Here is a 22,052-nt window from a genome sequence, read left to right on the forward strand (position 1 = left end):
AGAATAGATATATAAATTGTAGTATATTCATTCAAAACGTACCACAAATAATTAACTACAGCCATGTGTAGCAACACAACTAAAACATATTCTGCAAAAAAAAATCAAGTCATAGATGAATACCTACAATATACTCCATATATATGTATACAGTATGCTAATGCAACAAAATTCAATGTGGTGCTTAACCTCTGTGAAAGAAGGAGTATGTAGGGGCAGGGAGGGATAGGGTGCTTCAGAGATGTTGCTAATATTCTATTTCTTAATCTGTGTGATAGATACATGGGTGTTCGTTTATTTTTATTATTCTTTAACTGGAACAATACATTTTATATATGCTTGTATATGATATATGTTTACAGTAAAAGTTAAAAAAGAAAATAAAGACAGTTTAACCTTACTTTTTGCTTTTCTTTAAAAAGAAAACATCATTGACTTGGGCATTTGTCCTATAACTGTAACTTATTTTCCTAATTCTACTTAGTATTCTATATCCTTATCTTGAAAGATCGCAGTCTTAGTACTGGAGTAATTCTGGAATGCGTTTCTATCTCTGGGAGTGAGAATTTAGATGTCTGACTTTCAGCAATATTAATGGCAGTAGTTAAATTCATATATCCTTGTTTATGAAGATGAGAATACAGCCCACCTGATAACAAAAATCAATGAGTAGAATTCATTTATTTCTTAAAATTATACTGGGGAAGGATATGTCCTGTATTTCTTTCTTTCCTAATTGAATTATTTAAAACTAAGATTTAAAAACCATCATAAAATGACCTCATAGCCAAATACAAAGGATATATCTCAACAATTCTAGAAAGCCAAGTTTGTCACTTAATGGATAAGAAGACTGCAATATTGACAGTAAAAATTTCTCTATGACAGTAAAAATTTCTCTATCTCCCTTCTAGGTTATAACATAAGAATATAAATTCAAGAAGTTGAAAATTTCATAAGATGAAAAATGCCAGTGAGGAAAATGGAAAGATGGCAAGAAATAAGTTTTTCATGTGTTTAGTAATACAAAAAATCTACAGATTATAGATTCCTATCAAATGGTACATTCCTATCTTCTTTTTGAGACATTATTATTGAAGACAATTTTTAAAAAAATTAGCTTTAATTTGATTACAACTTTGTTTACAAATATATTGAGACATTACAAAATTGTGTATTTGACTAAAATACAATCTCTACCTCCCAAAACTTTTATAGTAACTCAAGTATGAAATGTGTTTATAGCTGGAAATTACATGTGAATTATTACAGAAGCAATTTCAAATGTAGAGGGCTGGTAAATGAACCTTTAATTTGTTAAGTAATAAAAATATAATCATCAGTAATGAAACAATTATGAAATTACTATCAGTACAAATTCAACAAATAAAAAATGTGTTTTAATATCAATCAATAGTTTGATTTTCTTTTATGTTTGAATCAAGATGTATGACTAGGAGTAATCATTCTTAGAAATGAAGTAATTCTTCCATTGTGCTCCACATTATTTAGAAAATTTAAAAAATATATTTTGCCCCATATGATTATGAGAAATGGTAAAGAAAGCCACATAAATGTGGAACTGAGCATGTCAGCTATTTTCTCATGCTAGTAAATGACTGTCAAACTGAGAATATCTGAAAGAGGTTACCTATTCCTTAGTTTATCATTACTGCTCCATAGGGATTCCCAATTTTCATATAGTGAGCTTTAATTACTCATGTGGATTAAATCTTACATAATGTCATCTTAAATAAAGGATGAATTTAAAATTTTTACTTTGGAATATGGGTTTGCATTTTAATAATATACATTTGAACAATTTTCAAAAATATTTTCATATATATCACTTGATGCTACTATAACCCCACAAGGTTAGCAGGATCTTGTTTTTATCTCTATTTTGCTAATGAGAAAATGAGACTTGTGGAGACAAAGTAAATTATTCAGGTATCTTTGCTAATAACAGCTTTAGCACTAAAGTCTTTGTCTTTTGCTTTGAACTCAGTCTTCCTTCTATCATGCCATTATTTCCAAATCTGATACTTGTCTTCAGACCAAAATAAAAATTATGATGTTATCCTATTAAATTTCAAGTAGGTTGAATAACGGTCACCCAAATATATCAGGTGTTACTCTCTGGGAACCTATAAAGATTCCCTTATAGGGAAAAAGGGTCTCTACACATGTGATTAAGTTAAGGATCTTGAGATGGGGAGATTATCCTGAGTCTTATCCCGGTGGGACCTAAATCTAATCACAAGTGTCCTTATAAGAGAGAGGCAGGGCCTCCCTGGTGGCGCAGTGGTTGAGAGTCCGCCTGCCGATGCAGGGGATACGGGTTCGTGCCCCGGTCTGGGAGGATCCCATATGCCGCGGAGCGGCTGGGCCCGTGAGCCATGGCCGCTGGGCCTGCGCGTCCGGAGCCTGTGCTCCGCAACGGGAGAGGCCACAACAGTGAGAGGCCCGCATACCGCAAAAAAAAAAAAAGAAAAAAAGAAAAAAAAAAAAAAAAAAAAAAGAGAGAGGCAGAGGGAGATTTGACACAGACAGAAGAGTAGGAGATGGAGATACAGAGGAGAAGGTAATGTGACCATGGAAGCAGAGAGTGGAGTGATATGGTCACAAGCCAAGGAATGCCAACAGTCTCCAAAATTTGGAAGAGGTGCAAGGTCTTCAGAGGGAGTGTGGCCTTGGGATCGCCTCGATTTCAGACCAGAAACATTGGCATTGAACTTCTGGCCTTCAGGACTGTAAAAGAATAAATTTCTCTTATTTTAAGCCACCAAGATTGTAGTAGTTTGTTACAGCAGCCCTCAGAAACTAATACAGAGATACTGTTCAAGTTTTCCATTCCCTGTTCAACTCCACGCAATTCACTTGAACCTCTATTTGGGAACAGATGGATTCAGAGGAAACTAAGGTTTCTCCATTAAAACTTTCCTAGAAAAGAGAATGGTTACAATGCTAGGGTTTCAAAGATCTCAGCAGGACTTCTCTTCTCTGAAAATTAATAGGGAATGTTGACAAATTAAAAAAATATATTTAAATGGACTAGATATTGTTAATTCATGTGAAAACAAAGTCTTGTCAGTGATAAACTGAAATGTACTGAATCTGCCTAAGAAAAACTGGGAGCTTATTGTGTATTCATTTGAATGCCAAAAACTCAAAATTTTACAGTAAAGAAAGTTGTTTTTTGTTTTGTTTTGTTTTTTCCTTTATAGGAAACACGTTGGAGCTATCATGCCTGGAAGTATGCTTACAACCTAATTTCACCTATTCATTCTCCTCTTTAAATTTTTCTTTCGTGACTTTTCTGCAACCAATAAAAGAAACTCAGACTATTATGGGAATCTTTCTAAATCACTCCAGTTTTCAAAACTTCACCAGGATTTGCCAAGACATCACAAGTGAATTTAAAACGTGCTGCTCATGTTTGGCTTGTGAGTCCAAAGGAAACATGGATTTTATTTCTCAGGAACAAACATCAAAAGGTAAATGCAAAAGAAAAGTGAGAATTAAAATTATCAAGGATAAATAACCATATTCTGTTAAAATGTATTAATAATACATCCCAGGGCTTCCCTGGTGGCGCAGTGGTTGAGAGTCCGCCTGCCGATGCAGGGGACACGGGTTCGTGCCCTGGTCCGGGAAGATCCCACATGCTGCAGAGCGGCTGGGCCCGTGAGCCATGGCCGCTGAGCCTGCGCGTCCGGAGCCTGTGCTCCGCAATGGGAGAGGCCACAACAGTGAGAGGCCCATGTACCGCAAAAAAAAAAAAAAAAAAAAAAAAAAAATACATCCCAATTTTAAGTCTAGTGGCCCTGGAACACTCAGCCATGTGGTGCTTAATGAGTGACTTACAGGCTTTGAGATAGTATAATAACTTGTTCTTGGTTTACTTTGATTTATCAAAAAATCTATGCTTAAAATACATCAAAATGCCACTATAATCCATGTACATTTAATGGTTAAAGTATTATTTAGCAAGCTCTCTTCAAAAGTACTGAAAAAATTCTAAGTAAACTTGCAGGTTCTCATATAAAATCACACTTTGATTCCCCAAGGAGTCATTGAATCCTTGATGCATCCTTATAAATAAAAAAAATTTGGATATAGACATGCACACATAGGGAGAATGCCATGTGAAGATGAAAGCAGAGATCAGGGTGATGCTTCTATGACAAGGAACACTAAAGACTGCCAGCAAACCACCAGAAGCTAGAAGAGAAGCATGGGACAGATTGTTCCTCACAGCCCTCAGAAGGAAGGAACTTTGTCAACAACACCTTAATCTTGAAAGTGTAGCCTCCAGAACTGTGAGACAATAAATTTCTGTTGTTTAAGCCACCCATTTTGTGGTACTTTGTTATGACAACCCTAGAAAACTAGTATAATGTGGGATGGGAAATATTGTTGTGACCATTTTGGAGAATAAAATCTGTCCCACAAGTCATCAGGGAAATGTTTTCTTTTTCTTTGAGATGCTCCAATTTTATTTCAAACTCACCTGGTTTTCACTCTCTGAAAAAATGTAAGCACTGTAATTGTTATTTTTAGTGCTGGTAACTTCTTATTTCTACTCTTTTTTGTTGTATAGGAAGGAGGGGATTTAGTTTTGAGTTGTATGTGTTTTCTTACTATGTATTATTATTTTTTGTGAATAACATTTTCTTAATCTCTTTCTAGTTCTTATCATGAGAGGATCAATGGAAGTGAAGGCAAATGATTTTCATTCACCTTGTCAACATTTTAACTTCACTGTAACTCCTATGGTTGACCACTTGGAGGAATATAACATTACCTGTAATCTAAAAACCCACACTAGAAGGTCAGCAATCAAAGAGGAAGATCCACCCAAGGAAACAGATATAAACCATACTTGTAGAATTATGGAACACCCGAATAATTGTATAAATATTTCTTTGCACCTAGAAATGGATGTAAAAAGTAAGTTTTTAAGGAAATTAGAGGGAAAAGGAGAATGGAATATAGACACAAAGTTAAGTAAGGACTATCACATTAACTGCATTGTAAGTCGAATAGTTGAAGAATTTTATTGATGAAATAGCAACGCTGGAAAGAATGTTAGCCCTTTATCTGTTTATTTTTCTTTCAAAATGTGCTTTTTGTGGAGCCCAGCTGTACTCAGAGGTGGAGGAGACATCTATGGGTTGTGATCTGAGGGGCATTAGAAAGACCCTCTGCCCCAGAATAACTTCTGGGAATGCCTATTAGCTGTGCTTGAGGTAACACTATCACACTTGTGTATTAAAGGATGGTATTTCTTTTTAAATGTAAATATACATATACATTGTGATGTGCTATTACATTTTGAATTGATTTAACATGTCCTCTCTTAGAGCTGAGAAACAGACCTGAATTAAAGGGATTTTTGATATATTGCTGTGAAGTTAGGTGGGGTACAGATTAAGCATTTTGAGGCACTGGATGACTCTGAGAGAAAGGTAGGAGTCTGAAATATAAAACTTACATATATCTTAATTCTGCTTAAGGTTGATTAACACTCTAGTCACCCTATTCTGAATTAACACAGTTGATCCTCACTACTAAGCAGGGTACCCTCACTTGACCCATAAGCTCTACTCTTGAAGAGCATTTTATGATATAACCATTTAATGAGTGCCTGCTGTATGCCAATCAGTGTGCCAGGCACTGGAGACACAGAGATAGATGTATGTAAAACAATGGAGTCAGTGCAATCAGTCGCACAGGTGCTATGGCAGAGTAACTTGCTGTGTTTTCTGAGGTTCCAGACATAGGGAAGCCTTTCAGATTGCCTTAGAATGAGTTTCTAAAGCCTTACTTCTATTAGAGGTAATTATTTTAAAATGTTATACTTATTTTAAAGCAAACACAAATATATAATATGTATGCATTTTTAAAGTGAAATATAAGACTTCAAATAAATTTCTCCTGTGAGTTAGTTTGCCCAAGGCCCTACAGTCTCTGCAGTTAGCGGGGGTATTTCAATGTGTGCATATGTGTAGGGGGTATGGGAGAGGATCTGAGAAGCTGAACAGAGGGGTTAATTCCCTCTGGCTCAGGAATGAGTTTGGAGGTTCTGAAAAGACCACATAGAGAAGGAGACTATGATGAAATCTGAAAGATAAAGAGGTTTAGATTATAGATATTCAAAACTTATATTTGTTTCAATGTCCATTTATGTATCTATCTAATTGCTTTTTATGTTTTCTAAAACATGAAGGAAAAATAAGCTTACCATATTCATTATTTTGAGAATTAATTTTTGTGTTAATGGAAAAAATCATAAATTTCAGTCAAAGTGAAGTAGTAATTGACAGCTTTTATGGGTCCATAAATCAGAAAGATAACAGAGGTGTACAAATATGAAGTCTTTTTAAAATTAATTTTTATTGGAGTATAGTTGCTTTATAACGTTGTGTTAGTTTCTGCTGTACAGCAAAGTGAATCAGCTATACATGTACACATATCCCCTCTTTTTTGGATTTCCTTCCCATTTACGTCACCACAGAGCACTGAGTAGAGTTCCCTGTGCTATACAGTAGGTTCTCATTAGCTATCTATTTTATATATAGCAGTGCAAATATATAGTCTTGTATTTGGGAAAAAGTATACCTATTTTGCCATGTGTATAAGATTAAAAAATTATTCATATTTTACTCTGCTGTGCAAAGACTAAGTTGATCTCCCTTAAAAGTCCTATCTACTGGAGGGCGGGGTGGGGGGACTAAATTTAGTCCAATCTGGTAAATTTACTCAGAAAAAATAATTTAATCTACCTCTTTAGATTTTTTTCAGATTCCTGTCCATTTCCCCATGTTTCTCTCCAAGACGGCTACAGGGACAGGGAGTAGGGGGACAGCATAGGATGTAGGGAGATACACTCATCTGTGTTCTCACTGGTGCTTTGGTGGGTGTTCTGGCTGGCTTGGCCCCAACTGTGTACATTCTGCTATTGTAATATAAAGTTGGTGAATGCATGGTTCTTTTTTTCATAGCTTGATCAATGCCCCATGATACCTTGGTATTGGGCCCACCTTGACTCTTGCTGGCAATGCACATTTTCTATGGAAATTAACTGCATGCTTTTATTTTGCTGAGTGAGGTATGCAAGTCTAAATAGTATGGAATGATGTTAGGAAGGCTGAGTGCTGTCATTCCAGTCGACCTCTACCTTCTCCATTCAGTGTCTTCTCTAAATAAATGTTCACTGCCTATTTAATGTACATCTGCTTATGGAGTGGGGACCTGTAAAAGGGGTACCCAGATCATGAGCCCCAAAAGAGCAGTCATCTAAGGGTATGAACAAGTTATATATCCTTTTAAGTTGAGTAAGCACTAGATGTGTTTTGCACACAAGGAAGAGAGTACATAGGGTTGCTTAGAAAGTCAGTAGACAATTGTGTTTTGGACATAATGAAGTCAACCTCCTTTAAGTCACTGATTCCTGGGTCTGCTGGCCAGTGTGTGTTTATGGGACGAAGGAATATCGTGCTAAGCTATTGCTGATGGTGACTCTACTTCCATGTTGCCTCACTGTCATTTGAATGAACGATTTTTTACCTGTATCCTTATTAAATTTAGACGAGAGTAACTGTATGTTTAACTAATGAATGCACTTGATCTGATCATTGCCATGTGAGCCCCTGTGGAAAGAAGATCTGATTAATCGTCTACCCTGGTCTCTTATATGCCTCAATCCAACCTCTTTCTTTGCCTTTCCCTTTATTCCCCATCCTCATCTTACACACTGCATCTTTGTTGATTTGAGGAAACATTTTTTGGCTGCTTGGTCCAGGGCCAAATTGTTAATCACAAATGGCTCTGATTCTGGCACTCTGCTTGTTGTGGTCTTAACCTAGTGATAGCAATGATAGCAAAATTAATATCAATATAACTTGGAAGTGAAATTAATCCTAGAATTTTGAAACTAAATGGATCCCTGGAAACCACTTGGTCATGTTTCTTCATTTAATACATTAGGAAAGAATTCAGGAAAGCAAGTGACCTTGTAACAGTGATGGTTATATATTCAACTTTTCAGTTATGGGCAGAATATATAGTAGAAGCCAGCTACATCACCATATTGCCTCTTATCTGCTGCATCATTTTACCGTATTTTTATAGTACATTTTTCTTTGCAGATTTTATTTGTTCCATGAAGATCACTTGGTATGTTCTGGTTCTATTAGTTTTTATATTTTTGCTCATCTTCATTATCCACAAAATACTTGAAGCCCACAGGAGAGTGCAGAAGTGTCAGGGTACGTATTGAAAAATAAATCCACCTTTTGGGAGAATTCATCTAGTATCAAGGTACTCCTAATCTTATCTGGAGGTTCAATTTCTTTTTCTAGTTCAATTTACCACTAACTGAGCACCTACTGTGTGTAAGTGGTGATTCTAGGTAACCCAAGGAACATAAGCATAAGACATAGTGCCAGCACTCAAGGATTTTCATGTGTCTTTCTCCAGCCCAGACAAGTGAATAGAAGGGGAAGAAAGGCTGCGTGAACTGGAAGGAGTTGGTGGACTGGAGGTTGAACAGAGCTTGGTAGAAGTGAGGGCAGAAGAGGGGTAGAAGAATAGGGAGTGGTGATAAAGAATTTCGGAGTTGGAAGTCTTGAGCTCTAGGCTCTAGGTAATGAACAGGAGTCAATCTTTAATAAGTGTGGGGGTACAGTAGATTTTTGACTATGAAGCACTAAAATGTGTAGTTGGAAATCAGGAAGTAGGGATGATATTAAAAAGAATTAACGACTATAACATGGGCATCCACCTATCAGAATGGACATTGACTGTCAACTACTATCGTGGTCTTATGGTGTGTACCCATGTATATACTGGCCCTAGTGGTGTGTGAGTATGTATACATGACCCTTCTGGTGTGCACCCATGCACATACTGGCTGAATATCAGACCTGATGGACAGTTTATAATATGAGTAGTTGGTCTCTTAAAGACAGGATAAAATGTGTCATTACAAGACTAGGCTTTGGAGTCAGGTGGACTTAGGTTAGAATCCTAGTGCTACCACTTACTAGTTATGTGACTTTGTGCAAGTTACTTGCCATATTTGAGTGTCCCTTTCCTCCTCTGTAAAACAAGAATAATCACCATTCCCACAGGGCTGAGGTAAGGATTGAACTAAAGAGATTACAAAGCAGTGTAACACAGTGCCCTGTGCCTAATAGTCCTCAATAAAGGATAGTAGCATTGTGCTGGTGTAGTATTTCCCAAGGCTCTTGTGTTCTTTACCAGGCAAGGCTGTGTTAGTCCTTTCAGTAGGCAGAAAGAGTGGTTGCCTGTAGGGTTGAGTGAAAGTTTCATTAATTTTTTTGGCTAAGTGTTTGTTGGAGATATTTCTGAGAGCAGTTTCATATCAAGTCTTGTCATTGGTACCTTAGTATATAAGGCCCTAAATGCATTGGTTAATAACATCATCAGTATTGTATATTTGTAGAATAAACATTTTCAGAACATTTTCATGAGATTCTTACTAGATTCTCAAAGTTTATAAACAGGGTATGTGCTATTCTTTTCATTTTTTATAGATGAAAAAACCCCTGAGCCTCAGAGAGATTAAGTGTTTTGTCCAAAGTAATACAGCTAATAAAATGACAGAATTAAGACCCAGGGTCTTTCAGTTTTGAAAATTATATTATTTTAAATAAATGTGTGTCATTTGCAATTAGTGCATAGTTTTGAGTTTCTTGATCTGTTTTTCTATAAATGATTACATATTAGGAAAGGCAGAATAGAAGCCAGATAGAAAAAAATGCCTAGAAAGAGACCAATATTGGGGAGTGACATTAAATTTTTATGAACATCTACCTAAATGACAGGCTTACTGGCTTTCAAAAGCTTGCCTTGCAAATCCAAGCATATGAAGTAGTGGAAAATACCACGTCATTTATGACATTAAATATTATTAAATATTAAATATACATCAAATATTCTGTATTTATCTATTGTATGTAATAATGTAAATAATATTCTGCATTTAAGAAGAGATGCATAATGGCATTTATGGCAGTGGAGAAGCCACTGGTTTTAGAAAGTACCTATTTGTTAATGGAAAATAAGATAAATAAAACAATAAGAAAAGGCTGTTAATGTCTTGTTACTCCAGGCTCTGCTGTGAATGGACCATTTTCCTTGGTAATCCTTGGAACCAACATGGGGAATATATATTAAGAACGTGCTTGCTTATCATCTAAATATTTAATTTCTTTTCTTGGAATAGGTCATAAATACAAACCTACATCTGTCCTCTTAAGAGGAAGTGATTCTGAGAAACTGCGAACATTGAACGTGCAGGTTATTTCAGGTGAGTTCTGTGACATGCAGAGTACCACTTATGAAATTCCAACACTTCACCACTCACTATTGAGTACACATAAGATCGAGTGATCTGAGCTCATTTAAATTAGTCTTGTAGCTGGAAGAAAGGAGCTGTGAGCAAATGAAATCTAGTTTAATATGTCTTATTATCAGGCGACAGTTATGATCAAAACTACCTCCTTAAATAATGGAAAGTTGGTTTAATTGGCAAGAAGAAATTCATGTGAGTAGGCAGAGGAGAGAAAGCAATAAGGAATAAGCCTCAGGTTTATTTTTAAATGAGACGAGATACCATTATTCCTCGGAATTGCAAGAAGTAACTGCAGAGTGGGTATGGCTTTTGCTGGAGCCTTCGCTTAGCAGAGGGTGTCATCGTACAAAGAGAACGTCTAATAGCCCCAATTAAAAAGTCCCCTGTCTGGGCTTCCCTGGTGGCGCAGTTGTTGAGAGTCCGCCTTCCGATGCAGGGGACACGGGTTCGTGCCCCGGTCCGGGAGGATCCCACATGCCGCGGAGCAGCTGGGCCCGTGGGCCATGGCCGCTGAGCCTGCGCGTCCGGAGCCTGTGATCCGCAACGGGAGAGGCCACAACAGTGAGAGGCCCGCGTACCGAGAAAAAAAAAAAGTCCCCTGTCCTCTTCTGAGAACTAGAAATGGAATAAGGGAATCCTAATTAGAGCAGCTAAGGGGGCTGTGAGCACAGATGCTGTGGTTCGATCTCGTTCTTCTAATTGTGAAACCTCCTTCTGAATTCAAGTTGTCAAACCGCATTAAAAAGAAAGAGAGAGAGAGTGCAACGTGGGCAAAGGCCTCTTTTTCATCAGGGAGAAATAATGTCCTTGACTCTTTGAAAACCACAGAATTATGACTAATGTTACCACAGCTCCTTGCACACAGCCAGGGAGCGGGCGCCTTCGTACTCTGTGACAAGTTAGATAAGGAGCTTCAAGTCTGGTGTGTAAACGGTTTTCAAAAATGTAAGGAAACCGAACAAACCCTGAGCGCCCACCATAGCTGCATCTGTAACCACATGGAGATTTGCACAGCATTTCACTGGGAACTGTGCTGAGACTTTCCTTAGTTATTTAAACTAGGAGGTACTCACATCCCTAGCGTGAGGAAAAATTGGGTTGGGTGCACCTAAAGAGCTCAATTAAAAAGAATTTAGACTTTCTAGTCTCATAATTAGCAGTAAAATTATTAACCTATGGCTAATAATAAGCATTAGCTAAGTAGTCATTTGACACCAGCTAAATGTGATGAAAATTTTGTGGGGTCAGTGACAATCTTGTTTGATGTATGATATAAATATCACAGGGCGGTTTCAAATGGCAAAATTAATTTTTATGGGGAGAAAATTACATTTCCTCTGTTCTCCCCTCTTATCAGTACCGTGACGTGCATGTACCAGGCGTGTTTTAACCTGGTGCTGCTGGGCTTTTGGTTTTCTTAGGAATTCTGGTACTTTCTCTTTTTAAGTCATAATTTTGAGCATCACAGCCTCGTCTGAGAAAAGGTCATCAGTTCCCATCAACCAGTATAATCGGGGGAATCACAAATTTAAAGTACTAGCTAACCACAAGACCAACCTCACAGGTTCTATTTATGAGCCTGTGATTTTCACTCACCAGAGAAATCTGTCTCAGCCATCCTTTCCCTTTAATGGCTCTCACAAAAAATCCTCTGGCTTTATTACCAGGCATATAATATTAATGTTTAGAGCAGGCCAAGGGGTGATGGCCTTTTTTAAAACTAAGAGGCCTTTTGAAGCTTAGCATCTTAAAGAGGGGTAGAAGCAGAGGCTTTCTTGTTATATATATTCCTTTAACCTAAATGCAATTTTCCCCTTCCATTATAAGTTGCTCTTTCTGAGAGCGAAATGGGAAGGAAATAATGTCTCCCCCGAGTGCTGTTTTTAAGGCCTCTCTTTGTAATGATGGATTATAGGCAGCAGTGAGAATCTAAGGGAAAAATATGTGCCAGCGTGGTTCTCGGGAGAAGCAGTAACACGAGCGAAAAAAAAAATGTAGTTCAAAGAGAGCAGTAACTATAGTCACATTCAGCCGAGCAGCTTGCTGTCAGCTCTGGCTGTACATTCCAGAATGTCTCTAGTTGCTCATGTATTGCAAAGTAAGTATTGTGACACACATACACACAGAGCTATTAGATAACTCACACTCTCAAAAAGATAAGAGAGAAATAAGGAGAGATTACCAACACCCTGGCACTGCACGGGGCTTGGCATGTACTGGGGCAGGTTAAACCCCAACAGTAAATGAGCCTCATCGCTGTAGAAAGAGATATCATACAGAATCAAATCCCAAGCTTTTATGTGTCTCTGATATTTTCTTCCTTGCTTGGGGAAGTGTGATACCTTCTGTTGCCTGCCTTGGTATTAATCTATTTACATTTTATTCACTTGACTATTCTCTTCACACAGGTGAGAACTCTGTCTTATTCATCTTTGGATCCCTGTCCCTAGCATAATATCTGGCATGTAGTTCATGCACAATAAAAGCTTAGTAAATTGCGCAAACCCTAAGGGGAAATGAGTATTGAGTAAAAAGAGAAGATGAACGAGAAATGAATCTTGGGGGTTGGGAAATGTGAAAACAAATGGAGAGACAAAGAGTGTTCAGAGGGAACATAATTCCATTTCATTGAAGAACATAAAATGCACTTTGTAGAATTGCTAAGGATATCAAAGAATAATAAAAAAAGTCTTGAAGAAGAGATTTTGAGAACGATGCAAAAGTAACTTTGAAATGCATCTCTAGAAACAGTGCTTAATGAGTTGACCACATTGGGAGATCAAGGCCAGGGGCAGGAGCAGCGTACTAGGACTCGAATTATTGGATGCAGACAATAGAAACCAACTTGGCTGACTTGGCAGAAAGGAAATTTATTGGAAAACCTGTAGGTAACCCATGCAAGCAACAGGAACATTAGGCAAGCTGAGCTTATGCAGGAGTCAAGAGAGGCCAAGCAGCCAAAAATACAGCCCCATAGGAATGGTCTGGTGAGAATGCCTCTGCTGGTGTCACCATCACTGGATGCTCCCTCTGGGCTGCTAGAGCTTCCCTTTGACCACCTTGCAACTTTGCATCACTGTCCTAAGGAGGGGTATCTGGTTGACTGAATGCAGGCCACAGATTGGTACTCTAGGTACCAGAAGGCAGGGAGAGGAGATATCTGCCCCTCTGGCTTCCTGCATACTTGAGAGTACCCCTGAGATGTCCACATGCTGGTCAGCCAACAAATAAATATCTACAAGCACGACACCAGGTTCCTAGGATTCGAGCCTTCACTGCATGGGTCAGCCAAGGGAGTCCTGTCATCTCTCTACTCTGTCCATCAAAAATGGTGAGATCTTTAAAACTTGAAGTTCTTCACCTTCTAATATTCAACCAAAAATCTGTTGAACACTGACTATGGGCCAGAAATTGTGCTAAGCATTGCCAATGCAGTGGCTGTACCACAGCGCAGTCCCCGCCTCCATGGAGCTGGCACCACCCTTCAGGAGATTCAATTCCTAGTTCCTTAGGAGAAGGGAAGCTAATTAAGCTATACAAACTCATTCAGCATCTTCCACATGCACAGTACTTCCACACACATCATTTGATTTCATTTCATAAGAACCTCACTTTTTTTCCTGGTGAGAAAACTGAAGCTAAAGTGAGTTTAAAGTAACTGACCCACTGCCAGATCCCAGCAGGTTAGGGTTCAAACTCAGTTCTGTCCAATGGCTGCACTTTCCAGTGCATCACTTAATGGCAAGATGAACTGGGGAGTTTACTCCTGCTGGTTCAAGCCACAGATCAAAACTTTTCTCGCTCTTTTACATTTAGCGCTGGGAACCAAGATGAGACATTTTCTCTGTAAGGTATCAGAAGCTTGTGTGAGACAATGTGAGTCATCCTCAAAGTAACATTTCAGCATTGGCACTTAATGTGGGTGGGCTCTTAGGGACCACAAAGCAAAGAAAACGGAAATTCATTGTAAAGGAGAATTGCTAAATGCCAAAAGGAAGTGGATGACCCAGTAATATATATTACCCCAAAATAAAACTAGTGGCAATGTAAAATTATAGTTTGCAACATGTTTAAGGCCAACATAATAAAGACTAAGCAGGTTTCAATTTTCTGCCGAAGAGAAGATAAATTACTGGAGCCGGATGTCTAGCAACCAAGCAAGATAACATGAAAATTTAATTTTTACTTGCTTAACTATAATATTTAAGACTCAAAATACAGATTGGGGTTCATAAAACAGTAAAGGTTATAGCCATCTGCTTGGTTACAGAATAGATCAAGATTCAGAGGGTGACTCTACATGCAGGAGGAAATTCATAAAGTGTGAAGAATCTATAGGCAAAATAGGATGATTTATTCTATTCATTCATTGAATGACTTTATGTGACAGCCATTTGTGCCAGGTCTGAAAAAACTGATGATAAAACATATGCAGATAAACATCTCCATCTTCGCACAGACTCCCCCTCCCTGAACCATCTGGCCTCCCTTGACACCTCCCTTGCAATCCTCCCCTTTTCCCACCCTGCCTTTATCTAGTTAAGTCCAACCCTGTCCTTCTGATTTTGGCTTAACTAACACTTCCTCAGGAAAGTTGTCTCAGAGCTGGTGGACCAGGTAAATTACACCCTCATAACATCACACATCTCTCTTTGTGGCAATTATCACTGTTGCTCTTTTACATTTCTGTTATTATTTTATTGATGTCTCTCCTATGAGCCAGTTAGCTCCTTGAGATCCGGGACACTATCTGATAATACTTATCACTGCATCCCCAGCTCATGGCACAGTGCATATGAGTTCAGAATAGGTACCCAATAAATATTTGTTAAATGAATACAACTTTACACTATGTTGAAAGAATGACTGCTGCTGTCTTACAAAGACCTTTCAAATACTCCCCCCCTCAGATTATAAGTTTTGATAATGCCTGCCCAAAATAACAAAAGGAGAATGGTTAAGCACTTCATAAGTTTTATTCCTTGGAGTATTAAGGATACCTGCAGTGTGAATGAATTGGAAACTGAGTCAATGGCTCAGAATATTGGCAGCTGTCTGTTCAAGGAGGTTTTTTTTCCCTCTTTAATAGCTATTTCTAGATAATTCTGCAGTCATTTATTTTTCCATCCTCATTTGATTTTCACACTGGCCAGATTTGGAATAGCTGAGTAGTTTTAGGATCACTGTTAAAAATAACAGATTGATCTTTGAACATAGTAGGGAGTTGGCATCTTGAATAATGGAAATCTATTTTAAGCCACCATAATTGGTTCTATTAACCCTAAAAGGCTACTAGCTATCTTGGGCTTGCACAGAAGTGCCTGTGTTTTTATGTGATGGAAAGGTCAGAATGATGCATAGCTATATTGAAATTCTGCATTCCTATGACAGTAAGAAGAAATAATTAAGACTGAAAAGTTTTTTTGAAGCCAGATTAGAGAACTGAATAAGAATCACCAAACCATCTGAAAATGTCCACATCTGTCTTGACCGAAGTAATCTGTGATGATTAACTTGAATTCCTTCCTTTCTGGAGAGGCTCTTATGAGGAAACCAAGTACTTTGTGGGTAACAGTTTAGACATTTATTGCCATTGTCTCCACAAAGAGTCATGGCTGAATCTCCCAAAGTACGAAGGAGAGAAGGAAGCGCCCAAGGTCATCGCTTCCGAGTTTAGCTATCCATAGCCCTTCCCTGCTGAGTTCACACACAGGTCCTACTAAGTTCTGAGCAGGGCCCTCCATTGGGCTTAAAAAGATGCCAGTAAAAATACTTTCTTTTGCACTTGGTAGTGCTTTCTCACAGGGCACTCTTATTTTCCTTATCTCCAAATTCCTGGGTGGCACCCCAGAGTTGACTTTCTGTTCTGCTTGAACCCACACCATTTTATTAAGAAACATGAGGCACAAAGAAGTTAAATAACATTCTTTCAGTCATTCAACATGTATTTATTGAGTACCTATTTTGTGTCATGCTCCAAGGTGGGTTCTGGGGAGTAAAAAAAAATGCATAAAAATACAATCTCTGTACACAAGGAGGCAGACAAATAAGGATAAATTATGCAAATTTATGCAAAATTGGATAAATTCACTATTGGGAAAGTAGAAGTCACAGAGGGTCATAGATAGTATGGATACATAAATCTGTTTTGTTCTCCTTCTTTTGTTTTTTGGCTTTCCAATTTAATAACCAAGTAAAATTTAGCTGAACAAGTATTTTTGGAGATAACGAATATCAAACATTGATGGGGCAAATTCCCTTAGTGGCCAAGACAGCCTGACTAGGATGGGGAAGTTTTAGATGTGTCTTCAGTGTGGGAGATGTACCTTGTCTTTGACACGAAAATCATCAGGAACAAAGTGAAGAAAATACCTCATAAGTTTCCATTACTAAGTGGGAATCAAGAATTACTTTGGAAAGATGAATTGAGGTTAGATACCAGATGACATAGATATAAAGCATTTTGAAAAGTGATAACATTTTTTAAAAATGAGAGGAAGAAATATCAGAGGTCAACTTGGACACTGTCATGGATGGAATGATAGGGGCTTTATTCAAGAACCTAAGGCATGGAGTTTTATTTTTAATCAAAGTTTCTACTGTTGGAAATCCATTTTGTTCACTAGACTCAACCAGGTCAAAACTCAGACCGGGGTTCTTTTTAATTTTTTAGGTTCTGTTAAGGTTCTTGGAAAAAGTCAAAGAAATATTTGGTTTAGAGATTTGACACACTCATGAAAAGACTTCTGTGAGGTTTTAAAATACTTCTGACTGCTTCTGCTGACTTAACTAGTGTTGCTGAATTAATATGATTTGAAAGAAACCCTATTTCTCAGTGTAAAACTAGAAAAAAATTCCACCTGTTTTAGCTATTCTAAAGAAGGTATAAAAATGACAACATATCCTACCTTTTTGCCTTTTTATCAGTTTTTCAGAAATTTTCCTATTAGCATGTAACTTACATGACTTTGGATACTAGGAGAAATAGAAGATAACGTACCACTAGAGAGTTACTTTGGACTAGCTGTCATTTTGACAGATAATGGTTTTCTGAATTATGGTTATACCATACTACAAATCATCAGCAAACCTAATGAATAAGCAAATGATGAGCAGTTTGGCTTTCCAACCAAAAGAGCTCTGTTAATTTTCTTTGACAATTATTTGGTTTCATGAATAGGCTCTTTTGAGATTTTAACCTTTAAAAAGAATTACCTCCAAATCTCAAATTCTGGAAGGTTATAAGATGTTTTGTCAGGGAGGAAGGGTTGTGGGAAGGGATAGTTAGGGAGTTTGGGATTGACATGTACACACTGCTATATTTAAAATAGATAACCAACAAGGACCTACTGTATAGCACAGGGAACTCTGCTCAATATTTGGTAACAACCTAAATGGGAAAATAATTTGAAAAAGAATAGATACATGTATATGTGTAACAGAATCACTTTGCTGTACACCCGAAACTAACACAACATTGTTAATCAACTATACTCCAATATAAGATAAAAAGTTTAAAAAAAGGTGCTTTGTCAAAGATGTCTAAACAATTATTCGCATGGTAAGTTCATTCTGAAGCTTTAAAGTGCATCAGAATTAACCATCAAAGCCTCCTGGGCCTTTATGAAAGGAGATTGTAATTCAGTAGATCTGGGGCAGGGTCCTAGAACCTGCATTTTAAATTACTACCTCTGGGGCTTTTCAAGCCAAGGCTCTGTTGACCACTTTATTCGTTTTCTATAGTTGTGTAACAAATTACCACAACCTTAGGGGCTTAAAACAACACATGTTCATTATCTCACAGTTTCTGTGGGTGAGAAATTTGGGAACAACTTTGCTGGATCTCAGGGACTCACAAGCTTGAAATCAAGATGTGAGCTGGCCTGTGTTCTCATCTGGAGGCTCTCCTTCCAAGCTGGTTCAGGTTGTTGGCAGAATTCCTTTCTTTGAGGCTATAGACTGAAGGCCCTGGCTTCTTAACTGGCTCTCAGTCAGAGGCCACTCTCAGGTCCTAGAGGCCAGCTGCAGAACCCTGCTACAGGACCCTTTCCATAGACAGTGCAGACATGGCGGCATGCTTCCTGAGCCCAGGGAGGGATGCTCTCTGACCCCAGGGAGGGCCCAGTCTCTCTATTAAAAGCTTTCACACTTTAAGTCAGACTCACCCAACATAGTCTCTCTCAAAATCAACTGATTTGGGATGTTAATTACACCTGCAAAAGCTCTTCACCTTAGTGTAACCTAGTCACCGGAATGAGATGCTATTTACCGCCCTGCCCACGCTCAAGGGAAGGGAGTCACGAGGGTGGCCATGTACACCAGGGGTGGGAATCTGGGGGCTGTTTGAGATCCTGCTTGCTACAGCCACCCTTGAGAAGCACAGATTTCAGAAGACAAAAATCACAGACGCCTGGGAACTTTCAGTGTGACACAGATAAGGCTGATAGATCTAGTCTCATAGGTGCCGTTGGTCCTTACTGACAATAAAATAAAAATGGAAAGACTGGTCTTGTTTTCCCACCTTTGCTTTAATCAGTCAGGAAAGCTTTGTCATTTACTCTTTTTCTTTTTTTTTTACATCTTTATTGGAGTATAATTGCTTTACAATGGTGTGTTAATTTCTGCTTTATAACAAAGTGAATCAATTATACATATACATATGTTCCCATATCTCTTCCCTCTTGCATCTCCCTCCTTCCCATCCTCCCTATCCCACCCCTCTAGGTGGTCAAAAAGCACCGAGCTGATCTCCCTGTGCTATGCGGCTGCTTCCCACTAGCTATCTATTTTACGTTTGGTAGTGTATATATGTCCATGGGCTCCATAGAAAAAAATGTGGACTTTGGTGGTGATTTTAGCATTTCTATAGGAATGAAAGGGCCCTCGGTGTCTGCTGGACATGGTCTCAAAAAGGCATCTAATTCCCTTAAAGAGTAGTTGCTACCTTAATTTTTAAAATGTCTAGTTAAGACAGATACTTTTCTGAGAAAACTTACAAAACCTCACATCAGAAGAACAGAAAATCTAAACAAAACCATTATCATAGAAGAAATAGAAAATTTGTCAGTTATCTCTCAAAAAATAACAGGAAGAGCAGTACACAGCGGAATTTTAACAATTTCTAAACAACAGATATTTCCAGTGGTATTTTAACTGTTATAGACCATAGAAAAAAAGGATGTTTCCTACATCTATTTATGAAATAAACATTTATATTCAAGCCCAAGGAAGACTGTGTCTAAAATGAAAGTATCAAGCAATCTTACTTATGTCTATCTATGCAAAAATCCTCAATATTAGCAAAAGAATCCAGTAGCACAGTTTAAGAAAATATGTATACATACATACATACACACACTCCTATGATCAAGTGGGGCTTATTCCACGAATACAAGAACAGTTCAGCATTAGGAGATCTATTAATATCACTCATCACGGGCCTCCCTGGTGGCGCAGTGGTTGAGAGTCCGCCTGCCGATGCAGGGGACACGGGTTCGTGCCCCGATCCCGGAGGATCCCGCGTGCCGCGGAGCGGCTGGGCCCGCGAGCCATGGCCGCGGGGCCTGTGTGTCCGGAGCCTGTGCTCCGCAACGGGAGAGGCCACAGCAGTGAGAGGCCCGCGTACAGCAAAAAAAAAAAAAAAAAAAAAAAAAAAAATATCACTCATCATATTAACAGATCTAAGGGAACGATTGTTGGATCATTTCTATAGATGAAAAAAATGTATTTGATTATATGCACAAAAGAAGAAGACTTAGAAGGCCTACTTTTCTCATTATTTATTCTACAAATTTACTTCTAATTTTTAAAAGACAAATATAGCTGTTATGCTATATTCAATTGATTGAAAACATTTCAGCATAGATAATATGATGTTACAGTTAAATATTAAGCACACCACAAGGGTCTGAGCTATCAACCAGAGATTTTGCTAAGTAGAATGATGAATATTAGAAATGAGTTTTCATTAGTAAAATTAGTGGTAATCAAAGTCCGAATTATATGTTCATTGTTGAAATTAGAGACATTCAAGATTTGTTAGTTGAATAAAATATTGTAGAAAAATGCTCCATGGTTGCACTAATGGGGTATGAGAACCCAGCCAACACTGTAACCTCTACTTAAGGAATCGTCCAACTCCTTGCACAGGTCCCTGGTTGCATGATGCCAACTGCAAGCCTAACCAAGTCCTACCTCTGGAGCATGTCCTGTCCTCCCCAAGTGAGCTGTGAAGCCCAAGTGACAGGGAGCATGGACTCACATCAAGCCTATACAGCAAGTTTTCCAAGCTGTGTCCTTGCCCTCTCTCTACTGGCTAACAAATACTTAATAAACGCCTGTATGTGAGGAAAAATTTCTCCTGGTGAGACTACCCATGCTCAAACTTTTTGGTGGTTGATATTATCTACTGAGAAGAACCTAAGGGTTGTGCATGGTTAGATTAGCTTAGGTCATTTCACAGCAATAGCTGTAGGGATTTTGTAAACCTTTAGTAAAACTAGTAAAATTAAAAACAATTTACCTAACAATCAAAACACCTAAGACTAAATTACAGAAAGCATAATTCATATAGTAAAATCTAAATTAAAAATCCAGAAACCACACACAAAAAGCAAAATGTATAAAATTTAGACAAAGTAAGGAAGATATAATGCTAAGTATAAACAATTGGGTATTTTGTATAAGTGTTATTTAATCTGTATTGTATACTTGAAATCTGCTAAAAGCATATATTTTAAATTAAAATTTCTCAACACACACACACAATGGTAACTATGTGGAGGTGATGGATAAGTTATTTAGCTTTATCGTGGTGATCTTTTCACAATGTATGCATATATCAGAATATCAAGTTGTATGTACACCTTATATAATTACTATTTTTATATGTCAAAGGTATCAATAAAGTTGTTAAAAGTGAAAAAATGTATTTGACAAAATACAATACCCATTCTTCATAAAAACACCTAATAAAAACAAGATAAATAGGTACTTCCATAATATGATAAAATATATCTGTCTCAAACAAAAACTCAGAATCATGCTTAGTAGGGAAATACTAAAAGCATGCTTAGCTAAAGCCAGAAATGTTCAGGAATGTTCACTATTGCCACTTTATCTACAGTTATCCTAGAAGTACTAGTCAACATAATTAGATAAGAGGCAGAACTACAAGGTTCACAAGTTGGAAAGGATAGGTAAAATGATCACTTATTTTGCAGATGATATGTACCCAAGAAATCTAATTCCCTAAAAACATCTTTGAAAAGTTCAGTAAGGGGTAGGGTACAAAATTAATATAAAAAGTCAAACAACATTTATATATTTAAACAACAACCAGTTAGAAGATATACTGCATTTAAAACAGCTGCAGAAAATAAAGTAATTAGGAATAAACTTCATAAGAAATGTGCATGATCTTTCTGAAGAAAACTTCAGAAAAATGCTCCTGAGAGACATAAAAATGACTTGAAGAAAAGGAATGGTATATAATGTTCTTGAAAGGAAGATGAATATAAAAAGATGCCAATTTTCCCTAAATCAATAAATAAACAAGTTCATTTCCATATCCCAATGAAAAATAAACTATCAATAGTAGACAGGAAAAAAATGGACATAGAAGAATAAACAGGAGAAGTATCCATTCCATTATGGTACTGGTACAGAC

At 37.6% G+C, this 22,052-nt stretch overlaps 1 protein-coding gene across 1 annotated transcript in view; it reads left to right on the forward strand.

The window, feature by feature from the left end:
• Positions 1 to 22,052, forward strand: part of TMEM156 (transmembrane protein 156) — a 50,446-nt gene that overhangs the window by 20,836 nt on the left and 7,558 nt on the right. Inside the window, exons 2-5 of the mRNA XM_060091547.1 lie at positions 3,228 to 3,497; positions 4,693 to 4,953; positions 8,154 to 8,273; positions 10,256 to 10,339. Of these exons, the coding sequence (XP_059947530.1) occupies positions 3,228 to 3,497; positions 4,693 to 4,953; positions 8,154 to 8,273; positions 10,256 to 10,339 (735 nt within the window). The remainder of the gene's footprint in view (positions 1 to 3,227; positions 3,498 to 4,692; positions 4,954 to 8,153; positions 8,274 to 10,255; positions 10,340 to 22,052) is intronic.

This window comes from Mesoplodon densirostris, chromosome 1 (genome assembly GCF_025265405.1).
Source record: "Mesoplodon densirostris isolate mMesDen1 chromosome 1, mMesDen1 primary haplotype, whole genome shotgun sequence".
Taxonomy (NCBI): domain Eukaryota; kingdom Metazoa; phylum Chordata; class Mammalia; order Artiodactyla; family Ziphiidae; genus Mesoplodon; species Mesoplodon densirostris.